Source organism: Symphalangus syndactylus, chromosome 7 (assembly GCF_028878055.3).
Source record: "Symphalangus syndactylus isolate Jambi chromosome 7, NHGRI_mSymSyn1-v2.1_pri, whole genome shotgun sequence".
In the NCBI taxonomy this organism is placed as follows: Eukaryota; Metazoa; Chordata; class Mammalia; order Primates; family Hylobatidae; genus Symphalangus; species Symphalangus syndactylus.
In genome coordinates this window covers 92,351,663-92,373,708 of record NC_072429.2, presented here as the reverse complement: position 1 = coordinate 92,373,708, position 22,046 = coordinate 92,351,663, and the positions used below count along the sequence as shown (strand labels likewise).

The 22,046-nt window shown below is 37.2% G+C and overlaps 1 protein-coding gene across 6 annotated transcripts in view; it reads right to left on the bottom strand.

Annotated features, from left to right (window-relative positions):
• Nucleotides 1–22,046, bottom strand: part of TMEM67 (transmembrane protein 67) — a 66,318-nt gene that overhangs the window by 6,126 nt on the left and 38,146 nt on the right. For 4 of the 6 annotated variants that reach the window (XR_008659032.2, XR_010121924.1, XM_055286758.2 and 1 more), the window contains exons 16-26: nucleotides 21,333–21,431; nucleotides 19,152–19,250; nucleotides 18,703–18,789; nucleotides 17,463–17,562; nucleotides 17,226–17,365; nucleotides 14,628–14,768; nucleotides 10,383–10,463; nucleotides 9,212–9,328; nucleotides 5,179–5,295; nucleotides 4,974–5,078; nucleotides 4,247–4,349 (exon numbers count right to left, since the gene is read on the bottom strand). Coding sequence is in view for 4 of the 6 variants with exons in the window: in XM_055286758.2 (XP_055142733.1) it covers nucleotides 4,247–4,349; nucleotides 4,974–5,078; nucleotides 5,179–5,295; nucleotides 9,212–9,328; nucleotides 10,383–10,463; nucleotides 14,628–14,768; nucleotides 17,226–17,365; nucleotides 17,463–17,562; nucleotides 18,703–18,789; nucleotides 19,152–19,250; nucleotides 21,333–21,431 (1,189 nt within the window). In the remaining 2 variants the exon portion in view is untranslated. The remainder of the gene's footprint in view (nucleotides 1–4,246; nucleotides 4,350–4,973; nucleotides 5,079–5,178; nucleotides 5,296–9,211; nucleotides 9,329–10,382; nucleotides 10,464–14,627; nucleotides 14,769–17,225; nucleotides 17,366–17,462; nucleotides 17,563–18,702; nucleotides 18,790–19,151; nucleotides 19,251–21,332; nucleotides 21,432–22,046) is intronic. The other 2 variants (XM_055286759.2, XM_055286761.2) reach the window with 2 other exon arrangements.

Below are 22,046 nucleotides of genomic sequence, written 5' to 3'. Positions count from 1 at the left end.
AAAATTCACTGACCTATAAGTTATATCCTTACAAAATATACACATTACACTTGCATATATAATCTTAAAAAACCTGTTTTACATGCTCTCTCTTGGTGATTTTCTACTAACATTGTTCCAGCAATGACTTCACATGATAGCAACTCCTCAATTTATTGTGTGCTTTTACTTTCTCCTACGACCTGGTCCCTTATATTTAATGCCTACTGGATACCTCTTCCTAGATGTCCTAAAGTACCTCAAGATGCAACATACTGAAAACTAAGTTCATCCTCTTTCCCTCAAAACCTGATCCTCCCTCTGTATTGCCTCTGTTATTGAAAAGCACCACCACCTACTTAGTCACACAGCCAGAAGTCTGGATAATTTTTGACTACTCTTTTCCCTTAACATTCCTGGCAATCCTTTCTTCTTCTCTAGCCCCCCTGCTACTGCCTTAGCTCATAGTCTCATCATCCCTTGATGAAGACGAAGGTAGTGAGGTCGGGTTCAGTGGCTCACACCTGTAATCCCAGCACTTTGGGAGGCCGAGGTGGGCAGATCACTTGAGGTCAGGAGTTCAAGGCCAGCCTGGCCAATATGGTGAAACTCCATCTCTACTAAAAATATAAAAATTAGCCAGGTGTGGGAGGCGGAGCTAGCAGTGAGCCGAGATCGCGCCACTGCACTCCAGCCTGGGTGACAGAGCGAGACTCTGTCTCAAAAAAAAAAAAAAAAAAAAATTAGCCAGGTGTGGCGGCAGGCGCCTGTAATCCCAGCTACTTGGGTAGCTGAGGCAGGAAAATTGCTTGAACCTGGGAGGCGGAGGTTGCCGTGAGCCGAGATTGTGCCACTGCACTCCAGCCTAGACAACAGAGCGAGACTCCATCTCCAAAGAAAAGAAGAGAAATGGAACAACATACTTAGAAAGAAGAGGAAGATAGAAGGAAGAGGAAGGAAGACTGCAGGAGAAGGAACAAAGGAGAAAGGAAGAAAAAAGCAGGAAGAAGGAAGAAAGAAGGTGATGATTGTATTATTAAAAATAATAGGGCTGGGCACGGTGGCTTATGCCTGTAATCCCAGCACTTTGGGAGGCTGAGGCGGGCGGATCACATGAGGTCAGGAGTTCAAGACCAGCCTGACCAACATGGTGAAACCCTGCCTCTACTGAAAATACAAAAATTAGCCAGGTGTGGTGGCACGTGCCTGTAATCTCAGCTACTTGGGAGGCTGAGGCAGAAGAATCGCTTGAACCTGGGAGACAGAGGTTGCAGTGAGCCAAGATCGCACCATTGTGCTCCAGCCTGGGCAACAAGAGTGAAACTCCATCTCAAACAAAAAGAAACCTGGGATTACAGGTGTGAGCCACTGAACCCGACCTCACTACCTTTGTCTTCAAACAATAATAATAATAATAACATTTCCTTTCTGAGTGCCTATCCATAACAGATACTTTACTGGGTTCTTTATATTAACACATAATAACCCCACAAAACTTTTAGAGGATTGTAACCAATTTTACAAAGAAGGCATTAAAGTTCAGAAAGGCTAAGCAAGTTTCTCAAAGTTCACAAAGCCAGTAAATGGTAGAGTCAGGTCTTGAATCCAAGACCAGAAGACTTTGAAAGCTACAATATTTTTGTTTGTTTGTTTTTGTTTTACAGAGACAAGGTCTTGCTCTGCCACCCAGGCTGTAGTGCTATGGCATGATGATAACTCACTGCAGCCTCGAACTGCTGGGCTCAAGTGACCGCCTGCCTTGGCCTCCCAAAGGGCTGGTATTACAGGTGTGAGCCACTATGCCCTAGAGGAAAGCTATAATCCTAATGTCTAAATTATGCTGTTACAATTTTCCATCTATTCAACTCAACTTGTAACCTACTGACAGAGTAATTCTTCCGATTTACAAATCAGATCTGCTTAGCACCCTTCAATGATATCCATGTTCTATAGCAGTGGTTTCTTTTTCTTTTCTTTACTTTTTTTTTTTTTTTTGAGACAGAGTTTTGCTCTTGTTGCGCAGGTTGGAGTGCAATGGTGCGATCTCAGCTCACCGCAACCTCCGCTTACTGAGTTCAAGCGATTCTCCTGCCTCAGCCTCCCAAGTAGCTGGCATTACAGGCATGCACCACCATGCCCGGCTAATTTTGTATTTTTAATAGAGACAGGGTTTCACCATATTGGCCAGGCTGGTCTCGAACTCCTGACCTCAGGTGATCCACCTGCCTCAGCCTCCCAAAGTGCTAGGATTACTGGCATGAGCCACTGCACCTGGCCCCATTAGCAGTGGTTTCTTCTTTTTTTTTGAGACGGAGTCTTGCTCTGTCCTCCAGGCTGGAGTGCAGTGGTGCGATCTCGGTGCTCACTAGCAGTGGTTTCTAAATCATTTTGATCATGCATTTCCCTATCAGAATAAGACGTTGAGCATGCAACCCATAATAGATATAATAGAAATATTTTATTAATTACTACTCTATATAATACAAATTTAAAAATAGATTAAGGGTGATTAAATTGCAAATATACAAATAGACATTTTAATATTTTCTTCTCACACCTCCATGATCAATTTATATACCTCTTGTGGGGCAAAAAATTAAAAAAAAAATTTTTTGGAAACAACAGGTTTACAGGATAGGAACTCCTTAGTGCATCAGGCAAGGACTTTGGAATTTGGTCTCTGCCTTCTTTATCTTTCAAGTACTCTCTTCCACTGTGTCCCACTTCATATCAGACTTTATAAAGTTTGTAAGTGCATAATGCACTTTGCGCACTGTTTTTGCATCCCCTTTTCCCTGTCTGCATGAATGTCTTTGCCTCTCTCTCTTACCTTGATCCTCTTGGTTGACAAACAGCTACCGATTTTTTAAAACCCAGTTCAAACTTCTCCAGGTTGCCTCTTCTGGCTTTACCTCCTATCTGGTTAGATTTTCTATGCTCCCTTCTGTCCCCAGCATAATCTGTGCCTGCACAGACTTCTATGCCAGTACCACTCTACTTATTCACATGTCTGTCTTCTATAGTCTGTTAAATAAGATACCCAAGGTAGGGATCATTCGTCTGTGTATCTCAGACTGACACAATATCTGGCATGCAGTAATATATGGGTAAATGATATCTAGGCCAGGGCACTGGTTATACCACTTCCATTCTTACTCATACAATAGGTTATCAGTCATACTACAAATGACATGTATACTATCTTTTTAATATGAAACCAGTTTTAATCACTATTCCTGTCACAAATAATAGCAACTTTTACAAACTTGGATAAGATAAAAAATAAAATGTTAAAGATTAATCACAAACGTTATTCTTCTTTTAAGTGTTTCATATGTTTGGCATTAAACGAACAGTCCAATAAAATCTGAATTTTATTTGTTTTACTATCTCTTCCATGTGGACTGTTGATTCTGAAATTCACCTTTTCTACTTTCTTACAGAATCTTTTATGTATTTGTTTCCTGCTACATGACATAATAAAGTAGAACACAGAAAAGAATTACAATTCATGAGGTTAACTGAGTTCATTATGTTTCCTTTGTTTTTATGTAAAATTATTATTATTATTTGAAACGGAGTTTCACTCTTGTCGCCCAGGCTGGAGTGCAATGGAGTGATCCCAGCTCACTGCAACCTCTGCCTCCCAGGTTTAAGCCATTCTCCTGCCTCAGTCTCCCAAGTAGCTGGGACTATATGTGCCTGCCACCATGCCTGGCTAAGTTTTGTATTTTCAGTAAAGACGGGTTCCACCATGTTGGCCAGGCTGGTCTGGAACCCCTGACCTCAGGTGATCCACCTGCCTCGATCTCCCAAAGTGCTGGGATTACAAGCATGAGCCACCGCGCCTAGCCAAAAAATTATTAAATCAAAAGAAAAATATCAGCTGGGCACGGTGGCTCATGCCTGTAATCCCAGCACTTTGGGAGGCCAAGGCGGGCGGATCACGAGGTCAAGAGATCGAGACCATCCTGGCTAACACGGTGAAACCCGTCTCTACGAAAAATACAAAAAAAATTAGCCGGGTGTGGTGGTGGGCGCCTGTAGTCCCAGCTACTTGGGAGGCTGAGGCAGGAGAATGGCATGAACCCGGGAGGCAGAGCTTGCGGTGAGCTGAGATCGTGCCACTGCACCCCAGCCTGGGCAACAGAGCGAGATGCCGTCTAAAAAAAAAAAAAGAAAAGAAAAAAAGAAAAATATCTACAAGCACTTTTTTCTCAAACTTTGAAAACAGTTATCAAGTTCTACAAAGGGATTTAGAAGATACCATTGTAAAAGATGCTTTTTTCCATTGGTTCCATGAATTCCATTCCAAGAATTCTTTCAAGAAGCAACTTATCTTTTATAAAGTAATCCATTTCCTTATGAACCTAATAAAAAAAAAGACAGCATCATTTCAAAAACAGTAGTGAAATAAATGCTTTACAATTAATGTAAAATCAGCAGGAGAGAAAATGAAAAATGAATAGTATACAAAGAAAGTCTGTTCTTCAAAAAGACTGAATTTACTACATTGAAACCTATAACAAAATTCTCTACAAGAATGTTTTAAATTTTAAATGCCCTTAGTAGTATTTAGGGCTAGATATACTGAAAATCAATTTATAAAATGCTTTTCGGAAATACAATCATAGCATAACACAAGGATTTCAATAATGAATAATACAGTAATATTTTGGTAACTGGCTAACAAAATTCCAGTGCAGACATAGTTTAAGGGAATCATCATTATGTTAACAGACACATAAAATTTCATTTTACTTTTGCATAACCTAAATCTATCCCTAAGCCATAGTTTGTTAATGGCTAGAAATGTCTTTTAAAAATATATTATTCCTAAGTATTGAATGTGACAGACAAAATAAGGGAAGGTCCTAAGGTGGGGGTTCTAAGTTTACCGACTTGGTTGACTTGAAGACATAATTGACATTCCCACTTAACTTTTTAAAAATTGCATTTGATCCCAGCTTAAATACAAATGTTGACATACATACATGGTCAATGAAGGAGCCAAGAAATTTATTCATCATATGATATGCTTTTATACTCTGCTCAAAAGTACTTGCTGATGAACTCAATAGTCTAGCAGGACCATTTTTCTAATGTAAAAAAGAGAAATGAATACGAAGTCTTATGTTCTTGGTATCTAAAAAACATGAAATATTGACAGAATATATCTGAACTGTACTTTATACAAACCCTTATTAGTGTCTCATGAATTCTCTCATAATGTTGTCTCATCTGGTTAGAAATTGCAATCTCAAAAGTCTGACCATCTGTGTTGGGTACCAAACCTCTCTGGCTACACAAATTTTCCTGAAAAGTTAAAGAATTTAAGTTAAGATCAAAATTATAAAAAACGTCTTGCCTCAAAAAGAAAATACAGAACTTGTTTTTAGCTGTTATCACATATTACAAGATTCAAGTGCTAAGTGAAATTCACTGAAACTGTACTGAGAAACAGATTCTACCATTATCCAAGGTTCCCAGATTTTGCTAATTTCTACTTTATTCTAATTCATACTCCCTTGCAGGTCTTTATATCATCTCCTTTGCTCTACTTAAATATATATATATTTATTATATAATTTATCTATTATAGATAAATATATATAATAAATATATATATTTATCTATAATAGATAAATTATATAATAAATATATATCTATAATAGATAAATATATATATTTATCTATAATAAATCTATTATAGATAAATATATATCTATAATAGAGAAATATATATTTATATATAATATATAAATATGATATAGTAGATAAATATATATCTATAATATATATTTATCTATAATTTATTGTCTATAATATATATATAAGATAATATATATAATCCATAATAGGTAAATATATATATTTATATATTTATCACATATATTTGTATATTTAAGTAGAGCATATATATATTTTTAGGTAGAGCATATATATATATATATTTAAGTAGAACAGAGTAAAGGGGATGATATAAAGACATATATATGTTTATTGTATATTGATATTCTTAGCTTCCTTTATAATTAACCTTATTGCTCTTTTAATGTATGCTGAAAGGTCTTGCTTTGGAGTTAACGAGTTTTATAATTGCAAATGATCTTTTTTGTTTTCTAAACGTTTTTAAGATGCTTCCTTAATTAATTCCAATAAAACATAGTGATACATGACCAAACAGTTAATGTTATGAACCAGATATCCATATCCATTTTGGGTTTCCCTGACACAACTTGGATCCTGACAACCACAAATATGTAAAAAAAATTTTGATTTGATTGATGCGTCAAGGTTCGACTCAAGTTCTCTGGCCTTCGTAAAGCCTGTCTACCTACTCCAGAGGTTAATACTTTCCTTCTTTGTCTAAATCTAACCCGAAAACATAATATGGCACTTGGCTTTCTATACACTTAAAGGAAGAATATGTGCAGTGAACTTCTCTATTTAATAAATTTTTTTCTTGATTAAAAAACATTCATGCCATTGCAGAAAATTTACAAAATAAAGAGAAATACAAAAAAGAAAAGAAAAATATTATCTAAAATCTCAACACCCAGAAACATAGATATCTTAAGGAATTTCATTTCCAGTCTTTTTTCTAAGGCATGCACATATAAATAGCATAAAATTGGGATCACAATGACTTCTTTTTCACTTAACGTTATAGCCTGAGCAATTCCCCATGTCATCAAATATTCTACAAAATATGATTTTACCATCTACTTGAGATTTCACTGCAAAGGTAAACCAATTTATTTAATATTCTCCAACTTTTACATACTTTTCCCCTTACAAATAATCTCTGTGATAAAGATCCTGAATTTAAGTAGCTGTTCATATTGTTAATTTTTCCTTCAGTTAGCATTCATAAAATCAGTGAATCAAAGATTATGAACCTTAAAAAGCTCTTGGTATATACATTGCCCAAACACTTTCCAGAAGGTCTGCATAAATTCAACCTGCCACCAGTAGCTTTGTGTTTGCCCATTTCACTGTGTTCTTGATGCGATTAAGTATTAGCTTTTCAAAAAAATTTTTGCTAATTTGAAGAGGGGAAAATTATTATTTTTATATTCAGTTCTTTGATTATGAGTTAAAATATTTTTAGAGCTTCATTAGTGTCTATTGGTCATTTTTCCATTGAGATTTTAATTTAGTGTTTTCTTAATGATTTGCATAACTTTGAATATTGTTATCGATATCTTTGTCATATTTGTTATAAGTATTTTACTCTAATTCACTATCTTTTATAATTGCTTGATATGCAAATGTATTATATTAATAAAGTAACATCAATTAATATTCCCTTTTTGATGATTTCCATTCTTTATCCTTAGAATATCTTCCCCCAGTCTGAAATATTCTTTTCTAGGTTCTTATGGCTTCAGGTTTTACATTGAACTTTTTAATCACAAGGTAATTTCTAATGTTTAATCAAGTGGTCCAGTTCAATGTATTAAATAAATTCTTCTCTGAAATGCCATTATCATGTATCAAATTCTTACAAGTCACAGGTATGGCCCTTTAATCACTAAATCCTCTTGGTTTTTCCACTTAAGCACATCTTATTATTTAAAAATTTTTATTATGGAAGTTTTCCAAATGTACATAGTAGAGAGAATAGTAAACCACTCATTACCTAGCTTCAGCAATTACTAATATTTTATCAATTTTGTTTCATCTATCCTCCCAAATTTTCTTTTTTCTTAGAGTATTTTAAAGTAAAACCCAGACCATGTCATTTCACCTGTAAATGCTTTGTATGTATTTCTAATAAGGACTTTAAAATAAATAACTACCATGCCATTTTCATACCTAACAAAATTAGTTATTCCTTAACATTTAGTCCACTAAAAATCTCCCAGATTTTTTTAATAGTTGGTTTGTCTGAATCAGGATCCAAATAAAGTCCACACATTGCATCAGATTGGTTTGTTTTTCAAATCTTTCTTATAATGTAATAGTTCGTACACTGCCACCATCATCCTTCCTTTTCTTTTCATGTCATTGATTTGTCTGGAGACACTGAGTCATTTATCCTGTGAGGCAGCCTATACTCCAGACCTGGCTAATTACTTCCTATGGTGCTATTTAATTTGTCCCTTTATCACTTGTATTTCCTATAAACTGGTGATTAGAGCTAGAGGGTTGATTATACTCAGATTCAGTTTTTTAGGCAAAAATACTTCATTGGTGATATTATATACTTCCTATTGCATCATGGCAGGAAGTGTTTATGTCAGTTTTCCTTATTTTTATTTACAGTGTGTCTAAATTACGTCAACCTGATCCCTCATTATAAAGTTCCCTGTCAACAATCACTTAATCGTTTAGCATCCACTGGTAATGGCAGCTTACATTCATCAATCCATTAGTCATTGCAAAACGGTAATTTTTCTCTTAGAATTCCTTCTACTTTCTTCTATAAGGAGGAACTTTCCCTCATGAATTATTTGGTTACTGTGATACAGTTCATATAGAAACTACAAGATAAAATTAGATTCTTTCCCTTTATGAATGTTCAGGGTGAGTTGGTCCTTAGCAACTTTCTTTTTTTCTTTTTTTTTTTGAGAAGGAGTCTCGCTCTGTCGCCCAGGCTGGAGTGCGGTGGTGCCATCTTGGCTCACTGCAAGCTCCACCTCCCGGGTTCATGCCATTCTGCCTCAGCCTCCCGAGTAGCTGGGACAACAGGTGCCCGCCACCATGCCTGGCTAATTTTTTTGTATTTTTAGTAGAGACAGGGTTTCACTGTGTTAGCCAAGATGGTCTCGATCTCCTGACCTCGTGATCTGCCTGCCTCGGCCTCCCAAAGTGCTGGGATTACAGGCGTGAGCCACCATGCCTGGTAGTCCTTAGCAACTTTCAAAGTGATCAATAGGCTAGGCGTGCGGTGACTCAATCCTGAGATCAGGATTCAAGACCAGCCTGGCCAACATGGTGAAACATTGTCTCTACTAAAAATACAAAATTAGCCGGGTGTAGTGGCAGACGCCTGTAGTCCCAGCTGCTCAGGAAGCTGAGACAGGAGGATCACTTGAACCCAGGAGGCAGAGGCTGCAGTGAGCCGAGATTGTGCCACTGCACTCCAGCCTGGGTGACAGAGGGAGACTCCATCTCAAAAAAAAAAAAGTTATCAGTGAAGACTTTTTTTTTTTTAAACAAATCCAACATTTATAAGAATCCACTTCTCAACTTAAAAACAAAAAGATGTAAAACATTTTCATACTGCTTCTCTTTTAAGGTTCATGTTCATTTCTTCCATATTAGTATCTGCATGCCCATGTACTGATCGACCATGAATGTAATATCCAAAACATTTGTGGGATAACAGAAACACTGATATCTATAAAAAGAGAATAAAAAGAAGCAATTAGCATCTCATCTGCAAAACAATAAAAAATTAAGTTTTCCTTAAAATTGCTTTCTTTTTCCCAAAATAATGAAGATTGTATTCTTGGGAAATATATAAAGAGGATAACAAAGTAATCAAGGATAATAAGGTTTTTTTTTTTTTTTTTTTTTTAAGTGTTTGAAAAAGAGACTGAAGATATTTTCCAAGAAAGGGAGAAACAAGTCTGGGCAACATAGGGAAACTCTTATCTCTACAAAAAAAAAAAAAAAATAGCCGAGTGTTGGTGGTGCACACCTGTGGTCCCAGTTACTTGGGAAGCTGAGGTGCGAGGATTGCTTGAACTCAGGAGGTCAAGGTTGCAGTAAGCTACCATTGCACCACTGTACTCCAGCCTGGGTTACAGTGTGAGACGTTTTCTCAAAAAAAAAAAAAAAAAAAAAGAAAAGAAAAGAAGAAACAGGATTGACATACGAAGAATTTTCAGGGGTACTGGAATGAATGAACTACTTGGTAGCATAAGAAATTCATAATTAAGAAACTGCAAATAAAGATGAAAAAACAGGCTGGGCACAGTGGCTCACACCTGTAATCCCAGCACTTGGGGAGGCTGGATCACCTGAGGTCAAGAGTTCAAGACCAACCTGGCCAACATGGGGAAATCCCATCTGTACCAAAGATACAAAAAAAAAATTAGCCCAGCATAGTGGTGCACACCTGTAATCCCAGCTACTCAGGAGGTTGGGGTATAAGAATTGCTTGAACCTGGGAGCTAGAGGTTGCAGTGAGCCAAGATGGTGCCGCTGCACTCCAGCCTGGGTAACAGAGCAAGACCGTTTCAAAAAAAAAAAAAAAAACAAAGATGAAAAAACTAAGGCAGTAAGTATTAACTTGTAGCTCATTATAATTATCTCTGGAATTAACAATCAGTGGAAAATTGGCCCAAAAAATCAATCATACCAAATCACTTTTAAAGCCTCTCTTAACAAACTCATGACCTTTAAAAAGGGAAAGTAACAGTTGCAAGATGAAGTCAGAAACTACTTACATTACTCATACAGCATAAATCAACGAACTGTCGAATTTTATCTTCTATAAATCTCTCATAAAAGACAGCAAAGAACACGACCTGAAACATTAAGTCAAGTTTATGCTTATTAGCTTTCAGGATTTTAATTTTCTTTTTCTTTTTTTTTTTTTTTTGAGACGGAGTCTCGCTCTGTCGCCGAGGCTGGAGTGCAGTGGCGCAATCTTGGCTCACTGCAAGCTCCGCCTCCCAGGTTCACGCCATTCTCCTGCCTCAGCCTCTCTGAGTAGCTGGGACTACAGGCGCCCGCCACCACGCCCGGCTAATTTTTTTGTATTTTTAGTAGAGACGGGGTTTCACCGTGGTCTCGATCTCCTGACCTCGTGATCTGCCCGCCTCAGCCTCCCAAAGTGCTGGGATTACAAGCGTGACCCACCGCGCCAGGCCCAGGATTTTAATTTTCTTTTACGGCCACAGTGTAGCATCTTAAGAAAAAAAAAAGTTCCAACCAAAAGCACAGTGGCCTTTAACAGTTCCTATGTGATAAAGTCCTACTTGTCATTTCTGACTCTTCTGTCAAAGGGAGGAGGATTTTAGAATTGTGTTGAGTCATTGTGGGAGCCTATTTTGAGTTTCGAAAACTTTTCTGTGTCATTAAAACAAGCTATGACAAATACGTGGGAAGAAAGAAAAAGTCTTTTAAAAATGTAGGATAAATCAATGCATCGATGGTCAGATTTATGTTTGGTTTTGCAATTTTGCTCATTTAAATTCCAAGACATGAGAAAATTCTCTACTTTTCAAATTAATTTTCTCTGCCAGAACAGCACATAAAAAGCATATATCCAGTATTCTGACTACAAAGTTTAAAAATTCATATGGAATGGTTTCCTGTGTTTTCTTAGATTTAATACTAGAAACAGAAATTTTATAAATAAAAATTTTACATGGTACATCTTTTTAGACACGTTTCAGAAAAAGATAAAATTTCCTAACTCCCCTATTTAAAGCTGTCTTCACTATCCCCCATTCCTATCTTCCACTCCCCTCCCTTCTATTTACTCTCTATCTCATGTCCCTGCTGATTCTCTTCACAGCACTTGGCACAATCTGTCATTTGTTCCTGTAACAGCATATCCATAAGCTCAGCACAGCATCCAGTACATAAAATGCACTCAAATATGTGGATGAATAGATAAATGAATCTACACCAGCCGACTGCTGAAAATGTTTTCCTACATACTCTATATACATATTTTAAACCTCTTTAAAGGATGTGAAAAACAGCAATATTCAAGGTTTAAAAATTAAAAGACACCACTTAAAAGCTGAAGAGGCTGGGTTTAAGGAAATAAAAGGAGTGAACAATTATTAGAATCAAGGAGAGTTTAGACAAATTTATAAAACTGTAACAGGTTGTTAAAGGAATCCTTAAGGATTCTTGACAAATATATAAACACTGATCATTTTAGAATATTACCATGGAGAGAAATGCTTTACTATCCAGCTGACAGCAAAGTGAGAAGCAAAGAATGAAGTTAGATGGTGGTCTCTGAGATTGCTAGGTGCTGTCCCAACAATCCTTTCTCCTTAGTAACAGATCCCTTCCTTGAGCAGGATATACTGCTGCCCAGTTGAAAGATTCTAGTGCAGCTAGGTGTGGCCATGCAATTAAGTTCTAGCCAAGAAGTTGAAAGGCACTTCTGAAAAGGCTCTTAAAGAAAAGGTGAGCTTACCTACTTCAATTCCCTCCTGTAACTTCAGTGGCTATTGTGGACCATGAAGGGACTGTGGAGATGGAAGTCCCTTGTGGCTGGGCAGAAGGACAGGCTTCTGGGTCCTGACAGTAGCACTAAGCCACCATTCCACTCCAGCCCTGTACTTTGGACCTCTGCTTATCTCTTTCATGGGAAAGACAAGGTTCTCTTTGATTTCCGCCACTCTTATTTTGATTTTGGTTGTGTTATATTCAACCAAATATGAAAAGCTTCAGACGATATTGCTTTAGACTCTCTACATCCAGATGAATCTGATATACTCACAGAATATATCAGTATATTGTACAAAATATTTCCTTACTATTACATTGATGATAAACATCAAACCCCATACTCTTTTGATTCTATCTTGTTTCCAATTCTAATATGTTTGTCTTCTTTTTCTAGTTGTCAGCTGTCCTTTACTAACTCTATTCCTGTAGTTTCAAGTTTGAGTAAGTCTCATCAATTTAAAATAAGTATATATTTAAAAAGTTAATCCACAGATTACTGAATACCACCACCTGGACCTAATTCTCTAAGAATAAGCTCTCTTAAAAATATTTCAAATCTGGCTCACATGTGTAACCCTGGCACTTTGGGAGGTTGAGATGGCAGGATAGCTTGAGCTCAGGAGTTTATGACCAGCGTGGCCAACATGGTAAAACCCCATCTCTAATAAAAACACAAAAATTAGCTAGGCATGGTGGCAGGCGCCTGTAATCCCAGCTTCTTGGGAGGCTGAGGCAGGAGAATCGCTTGAACCTGGGAGGCGAAGGTTACGGTGAGCTGAGATCACGCCACTGCACTCCTGCCTGGGCAACAAGAGTGAAACTCTGTCTCAAAAAAAAAAAAAAAGAAAAATTGCTGGGTGTGGTGGCATGTGCCTGTAGTCCCAGCTAATCAGGAGGCTGAGGCAGGAGGATTGCTTGAGCCTGGGAGGTTGAGGCTGCAGTGAACTATGATTGCATCACTGCACTCCAGACTGGGAGACAGGGGAAGACTGTCTCTAAAAACAAAAACCAAACAAACAAAAATATCAAAAGATCCTTAAAAATAGGCTGTTTTAGGTAGATAGCTATTAGCCAGCTATAGGAAGTTAAAACTGGTCTCTCTAGAGGTCCTATCTTCATGTGCTGATTATAAAAGTTAAGGAAATTTTAAAGTAAACAGAAGAACTCTGTTTATGAGTATCTGAAAGTTAGATGCTTGCTGCTGCTTCTTTTTTTCTTTTCTTCCTTTCGTCTTTTTTTTTTTTTCTTTATAGCCTCTACTAGATCCATGGGACCTGAGGCTAAAAAACCTTATTTTTACTTTCAGCCATTTTAATAAATATTTCAAGAAAAACTCCACAAGGGGTACGAGCAATTTGAGTGAGGTTTCATGATATATAAATAAATGTAAACAATAAGTTATGTTTCAAAAAAAAAGAACATATTTAAGGTAGCTTATCTGTCCCTGTATTTACATATAAACTAAACTAAAGAGTCTGTCCTATTACTATAAAGCTCAGGACTCTCAAAGGCCCTTCAGAGCCCCACTATCGACAAGAACGTGAACTCTGAAATCAGGCTGCCTAAGTTCAAATTCCAGTTCTGTCAGTTACTAGTCACATGACTTCAGGCAATTTTTTTAGCCTTCCTGTGTCTCAGTTTCCTCATCTATAAAATGAGGATAATAACAGAGCTTATCTCTGAGGGCTATTATAAATATTAAGACATTATTAGGTATAAAGCAATTACAATTGTCCTTTAGTATGTTGGGATTGAGTCCAGAACCCCCAAGTATACCAAAATCCACCCATATTCAAGTCCCACATTCAGTCCTGCTGGAACCCATCTATACAGAAAGTTGGCCCTCTACAGATGCAGAATTTGCATTCTGTGAACACTGTATTTTCTACTCTCAATGAGTTCAGTCAAACAGTTCAACATGGGGTTGAACTATTTGAGGATCAACAGTAATTACACTCGATCTTAGCCTAAAGGCCAAGAAGTGATGGATCAACAGTAATTAATTAGTACAGTGACTAATACAACATAAGAATTGACTATTGGCTGGGTGCGATGGCTCACGCCTGTAATCCCAGAACTTTGGGAGGGTGAGGAGGGTGGATCACCTGAGGTCAGGAGTTCAAGACCAGCCTGACCAACATGGTGAAAACCCATCTCTACTAAAAATACAAAAAGAATTATCTGGATGTAGTGGTGGGAGCCTACAGTCCCAGCTACTCAGGAGGTTGAGGTGGGAGAATTGCTTGAACCTGGAAGGCAGAGGCTGCAGTGAACCAAGATCACGCCACTGCACTCCAGCCTGGGCGACAGAGTGAGACTCTGTTTTGAAAAAAAAAAAAAAAAAAAAAAGAACTGACCATTAGCTATTGTTCTTGTCACCTTCTTTCTGCTACAGAAAGAAGGATGTGGTCAATATTTGATGATAATCAGTAATTAGGCAGAGTTATAAAGAATCAATGTTACTAAGAAGTAACATTACCTATATAATTCCTTACCTGTATAATTCCAACGGCTAGCCAAAGAGCAGCAGACACTGCATATCTCAAAATGCGGCTATAAGGAGCTATGTAGCTAGGTGGGCTTCTAGAAAGACTAGAAGATGAGTCCATTAATGCTAAGTTCTTGAATCCCACAACCTGGAGTAAAAAGGAAAAGTAATAATTTAAATGGACATGGATAAAGAAAACTACTCTAGACTGAAAATAGAAAACCTCTCCCTACTCACCTTGAAAAACTAAAATATCCAAGTTCGTATAAAACAGTAGAAAATCTAGATAAAAATAATTATTATACAGTATTTTAACTACAAAGTATTTATTACATAATATTTAGTTAGCTCATTTGGCATTCTTCTCAATATGACTAAGGGCCAAATATAACCTTATTGTCATACACACTGACAAGACTAAAAATTTAATTAAAAGGATAAAACTTTCATCAGTAAACTACCAATGAGTGAAACCAACAAGTAGTATTTCATGAGTATTGACATGTGCCAGGCACTGTACTAAACATTTTTATACTTTAAAACAGTATATTGGCTGGGCGCAGTGGCTCACGCTTGTAATCCCAGCACTTTGGGAGGCCGAGGCGGGCAGATCACGAGGTCAGGAGATCGAGACCACAGTGAAACCCCGTCTCTACTAAAAATACAAAAAATTAGCCGGGCGTGGTGGCGGGCGCCTGTAGTCTCAGCTACTCGGAGAGGCTGAGGCAGGAGAATGGCGTGAACCTGGGAGGCGGAGCTTGCAGTGAGCCAAGATCGCGCCACTGCACTCCAGCCTGGGTGACAGAGTGAGACTCCGTCTCAAAAAAAAAATAAATAAAATTAAAAAAAAAAAACAGTATATTACAAAATGTCTTCTAAAGGACATAAGTTCTTGAAAAAGGAATCTATATTTAAATACATTTGGTCCATCCATTACACTCACCTCCATGCCTCCCACCCTTGTAGAATAAAGGCTCTGAGAAGTTTTACAGTAAAAGGTGCTACATGATTATACTGAATCCAATATTTTCCAAACTTACTTGACTATAAAGTTTTTTCATGTAACACCTATTAAAGCTGAGGAAGCTCTTAAACACACACACACACACACACACACACACACAGTACTTTAGTACAAAAAGAAAAGAAGTATGTGAGGTAACAGATAAACTAGCTTGATTTAGCCATTCCACAATGAATACATATATCAAAACACTGTATTGTAAACTATAAACATATGTAATTTTTATCTGTCCATTTAAGAAAAACCAAAATACTACTTCAAGTGAACTTTGGAAGTCTTGTTTGTATTATTTTAAAGCCCTAGGGATACAAACATTCTTCTACTAGTTTTACAAAAGGAAAGAAAGGGAAAGGGGAAAGAGAATGGAAAGAAAGAAGAAAAAAGAGGGAAGGCAGACAGACAGACCTAAGAGTTAATGATTTATATTCAATCTCAATTAAGCAGATAATTCCTGAGAAAACCTATTCCCATATAAACGGTTTCCATGTTAAGTCTTATACTCAGTACTGAATACTTCCTTTAATAATTCCAACCAAATACATGAAATAACCGCAAATGTGTCACAAATATGTTGTGTCTTGTTCAGTTTAGCCCCAGCTCTTAGCACAGAACATAGTCTACAGTAAGTGTTCAATAAAAATTTGTTGAAAAATATCAAACTTATAATAGTGAATCTAATGCAGGGGAGAATACGGATCGGGGGTAGGGAGCTTTTTCAAAATATAGATACCTGGAGTTACCTCAAAGCTACTAAATCAACACATAGTCTCTAAGGGTGAGCCTGAGCATAGGTATTTTACAAAAAATCCCCAAAGGATTCTGATACAAACCAGTGGTTTTAAAGCTACTCCTTACACCTAGAGCAGTCAAACACACAGAGACAGAAAGTGTTATAGAATGGTGGTTGCCTGGGGTTAGGTGTAGCAGGGAACGGGTACAGAGTCGTTTAAGGGGTATAGAGTTTCAGTTTTGCAAGATGAGTTTTAGAGATGAATGGTGATGATGATTTTGCATGACAATGTGAATGTACTTAACACTACTTTTTGTTTGTTTGTTTGTTTGTTTGTTTCTGATGGAGTTTTGCTCTTTTTGCCCAGGCTGGAGTGCAATGGTGCGATCTCGGCTCACTGTAACCTCCACCTCCCAGGTTCAAGCGATTCTCCTGTCTCAGCCTCCCGAGCAGCTGGGATTATAGGCATGTGCCGCCATGCCCGGCTAATTTTGTATTTTTTGGTAGAGACAGGGTTTCTCCATGTTGGCCAGGCTGGTCTTGAACTCCCAACCTCAGGTGATCTGCCTGCCTTGGCCTCCCAAAGTATTGGGATTACAGGCATGAGCCACTGTGCCTGGCCAACTTAACACTATTAAACTCTACACTTAAAAATGCTTAAGATGGTAAACTTAAAAAAAGAACTGTGGTAAAATACATAACATAAAGGCACTCCTTTTTAATGGCTTCACAACAATATTTCAACCTTTAGAGAAATCTTCCACTGCCATGAAAACTTAGTTGGAATTATGTTAGTTTAATATTTATAAGGTACATGTAAGTTGCATATAATCACATCAAACAGTTTATACCTCCAAAAAGAAGAGGACAGTAAGTACTTGAAAGAGTGAATTAATTTTTCTCACAGTCTGAATTTCATTCCATTCATTTGCTACAAAATATGTTCTCCATATGCTTACAGGAACAGTGGCACTTCGTACACCACCCTCACCTGGTCAGGAAAATACAATGAGTAAAAGAGTTTTACCTCCTTTGCTCTGCAAGGGTAGCAAAAGAATTTTGGTACAAATGTTTTTTATTTCAGTTACCTTCAACAGCTTTAAGAACCTTTCCTTTAGGTCGCTCCCAATCAATAAAGAATACATCTATTGTAATCTGGGATATGAGCTTATGCAAAAATTGTAGTGCCTGAGAATGACATATAATAAAACACCTGAAAAAGTACCAGCGTTAAGCCTGCTTATAAAACCAATATTGACTCTTTAAGAAACATACTGTTATCACAAGAACATATAATTTTATGAGTGAATTCACATGAAGTTATAATACCACTAAGGGATCATTAGAAGCTCATCAGATAACCTGGAATCATCAAATTCACAGAATTTTCATATACATATTAATTTACCTTCCCTTTTTATTTCTTTCTTTAAAATAGGAATATGAAAAGAGGAGACATTTTTCCTCCTCCTCACATAGGAACTTATATAATTGACTCTTTCCCAAAGATTCTAGAAGCACACTTTGTTTTGTAGATCAGCTGACTTCTTTATAAGTAAAGATATTTTCAACTATAGTTTGTTTTTCCTAATTAAAGTTTTCAAATGCCCTGTCTTTTTTTTCTATTTCTGCTATTCAGATTTCTGATTTTTAAAGAATGTGCTGTTGAAACACATCTTTCTTATTTATAGAAGCAATATGTTTAAACTGAGGCATTCTTTCTAGTTTCTGCATTATCCATCAAATAAAGGATAAAAACCTAAGTATGGGATACTTCACTTCAAGAAGCTCCCAGTCAGTGGGAAAAGCAGACACTTAATACTCACAGTAAAATAGGATAAGGACTACCAAGAGGCATATAAAGAGATTCACGTACATTGATGGAGAACACTGAGTTGGGGATTGGGGGGCCATAGAAGAAAGGAGCAAAGGAATCTGGAGATAGACAAAACAACTTTTAAGATCTCAACACTTTATCCAGAGTGGTACATTTTACCCTTAATTAATGGAGACAAAATTCATGCCTGAAGACATTTTGTCCCATTGTGATGTATCATCAGACTTTAAAGAAAGTTATATACTGAAATACCATTTTATCAAATAAGCCATACAAATTTATGGCTTCTTTGAAAAAAATATTTAAGGCAGATTTTCAGACTGAGCATCTACTATAAATAAAAGTAAATTTACCACATAAAATAATTAATGCTTTCTTTCAAAACCAAAGTGAATTTCACGCCAAAGATTTTTGAAAGCATTTTAATTTTAAAGACTTATTAGTTGATTAGCAGGCCTTTTAAATTTGGTAACCTGTCCTTTAAAACTTACCTTCAGAGCAAAGGCACATCCAACATAAGTGACAAAACGTTCTTCCTGAACTGGCATTGGTAGCAAAACAGAGACAGACTTCTGTGCCTATAATAAAAATTACTTGATTAAATATTATCACACAAAGTTTTTTTTTTGGGGGGGTGGGGGAAAGGAGGGTCTCAGTATGCTGCCCGGGCAGGACTCGATTCTGGACTCACAGGATCCTCCCACCTAAGTCTTCCAATTGAACAAGGTTTTTACTAAGCACAATTTATAAACCAAAGAAAGCATAAAAGAGGAAGATAGTGATGTAATCGATAAGCTCAGCACACTCAAGGAATGGGGAGTTGGGCACTTTTCTTAATACTGTTGATCAAAAATTCTCTCAAATAAAAAGTTCCTTTATAAAGAAAGCTTTTCAACTATTCAGATATTGGCAGTTGGAGTAAATTCAGAAACTCACTCACTTTGAAGAAAATAAGCCAGTAAAGACCTGTTCCCACTGTGATGATAAAGAAAACATTGGCCAGATCACCAGCATAGTACACCAAGAATTTCATAACTGTCTGCAATTAAAAAAAAAGAATTACAGCTGTTTAAGACTCCATGTATATACCACCTTTAGTAACACTACCACTTTTATACGTCATCCACTCCATCTCTTAAGCCTGAAGCCTTGTTTCACATATCCCCATATGATCCGGCTATAAAGACCACCTGTTTCCTCTTCCTTGCTACCTTTTGGTTCCTTACCTTTCTGGCCATTCCTGGTAGCCTCTTTTTTCAAGTCTTCTCATCTTTCATTATCTAAGAAAATTGAACTGCTTCCTAATTTTCTCTTAGTTGGGAATCCTCCCTTCTAATCCCTCCTCCACACTACCACCAGAGTTAGTTTTCTAAGATGTAAACTGGATTGTGTCACTCCCCTTGTTAAACATGAACAACTCCTCATTGCAATATAAATTCCTGATCCACAAGGTCCTTCACAATATGGGCCAAAATTAACTTTTTAGCCTCATCTGCCAGTTCCAGCCATGTAGTCAATGACTACATACGTTCATCTCGAATACTTTGTGGAATAAAATGGGCATTGTTTTACCAAATATTCTTCTCTTCCTTTCTCTGGTAAGCTCTCATGATTTCTGAGAGCACAGACTATGTCTGTCTTTGCTCACTATCACATTCTCCAGCTCCTGGTAGAGTGCCAGACACTTAGACAATAGAGATTCAGTGACTATTGTGGAATGAACAGATAATCCCACTTAAAGTTCACTTCTCTGGGAAGCCTTTCTGGACTATCCCAAGTAGTAAATCAAGTCCCCCTGCTGATTCCTTAGCTCACTGGCTTTGGAATCAGAAAGATACTTTGGTTAAAGCTACTCATGTTCTTCATCAGCAAAATGGAAATACCTATTACTGAGTTGCAAAAATCAAGTGAGTAGACAATTTAACCTTTGCCTCAATTTCATCACGTGTAAAATGCAAATAATAATAATAACCGAACTTCAAAGAGCTACTGTGAGGATTAATTACATACATAAAGCTTTAAAAAGTGCCTGGTACATGGTAAATATTTTTTAAATGTTTAATAAAAATAAAAGGTTAACCGTGAAGTGAAAGTATAAAGTTAATAGAATAAAATGTGGACTATCTTTGTGATCTTGATACAGGGAAGGTTTTTCTAAACAAGATCTGAAAAGCATGTATCATAACATGAAAAAAATTCAGATATGATGATATCAAAACCAAAAGTTTCTGGCCAGGCATGGTGGCTCATGCTTGTAATCCCAGCACTTTGGGAGGCTGAGGTGGGCGGATCATGAGGCCAGGAGTTCAAGACCAGCCTGACCAACACGGTAAAACCCTGTATCTACTAAAAATACAAAAATTAGCCAGGCATGGTGGTGTGCACCTGTAATCCCAGCTACTCAGGAAGCTGAGGTGGGAGAATTGCTTGAACCCGGGAGGCAGAGGTTGCAGTGAACCAAGATCGTGCCTCTGCACTCCAGCCTTGGCGACAGAGTGAGACTCCATCTCAAAAAAACAACAACAACAAAAAACAAAAATGAAAACAAAAACAAACCTGAAAGTTTCTGTTAAAGAAAGGACTACGTGGATAAAAATAACAGATGGGCCACATATTTATTTGGTCATATATTTCAACATCAGAAACCCAAAAGGGGTTACTATTTAGAAAATACAAAAAAAATTCTTCAAATAAACAATAAAAACTGGAAACATAATAGAGAAATGGGCAAGGGATATAAACAGGCAGTTCACAGAAGGAGAAACCCAAACGATTAAAATGTATATGAAGAGTACAGAGAAATGAAAATGAAATAAAGGATGACATACTACTACATGCCATGAGATTGGCAAAAAATGAAAAGGTTGGAAAAACATCAAGTGTTGCCAAGTATGTGCAGAAATAAGAAGAGCACTGCTGGTGGGAATATAGACTGGCATACAGTATGGTGGGAAGAAAATGAGGTACGCATATACCATATGACCCAGCAATACTTATCCTAATTACATACCCCAGAAAAATTCAATGCAACTTTTTTACTTATCCTCTAGTTGTGTCTTATGAGAAGGATCCAGAATGGTCAAAAGATAAAAATATTCTTAAATAACTCCTGAGATTATACCTGTAAATCAATCATGGGACTCCCAATGCGCCTCTTCCATCCTGCTGTCTTCAAAAGAGATGCTAAAACAGCTAGCCCACCCAATACACCCAAAGCAATCTAAAAAACAAAAGAACAATTGAGAATTTATGTAATTTCTCTCATCGGTGTTCAAAAGCACTGTGAACAGAAAGTAAGGAAGTGCTCAAAAAAATGGTGGGGTGGGACATGTTGAAAGGACACAGGAGTTGGCCGGGCGCAGTGGCTCACGTCTGTAATCCCAGCACTTTGGGAGGCCGAGGCAGGTGGATCATGAGGTCAGGAGATCGAGACCATCCTAGCTAACACGGTGAAACCCATCTCTACTAAAAATACAAAAAATTAGCTGGGCATGGTGGCGGGTGCCTGTAGTCCCAGCTACTTGGGAGGCTGAGGCAGGAGAATGGCATGAACCTGGGAGCAGAGCTTGCAGTGAGCCACTGAGATCGCGCCACTGCACTCCAGCCTGGGCGACAGAGCAAGACTCCATCTCAAAAAAAAAGAAAGGACACAGGAGTCAAGTTGGAGGAACTTGTAATGGCCAAATCTGGGACAATTTGAACAAGAAAACAAATAATAATATATTATAATTACTAGAATAAAATAAATATGAGTTCACACTGATTTAAAAATAAATAATTGAATAAATAATGTGAGCAAAGGGAGAGTTTCTCCTTATAGTAAAGTTCCAAATTA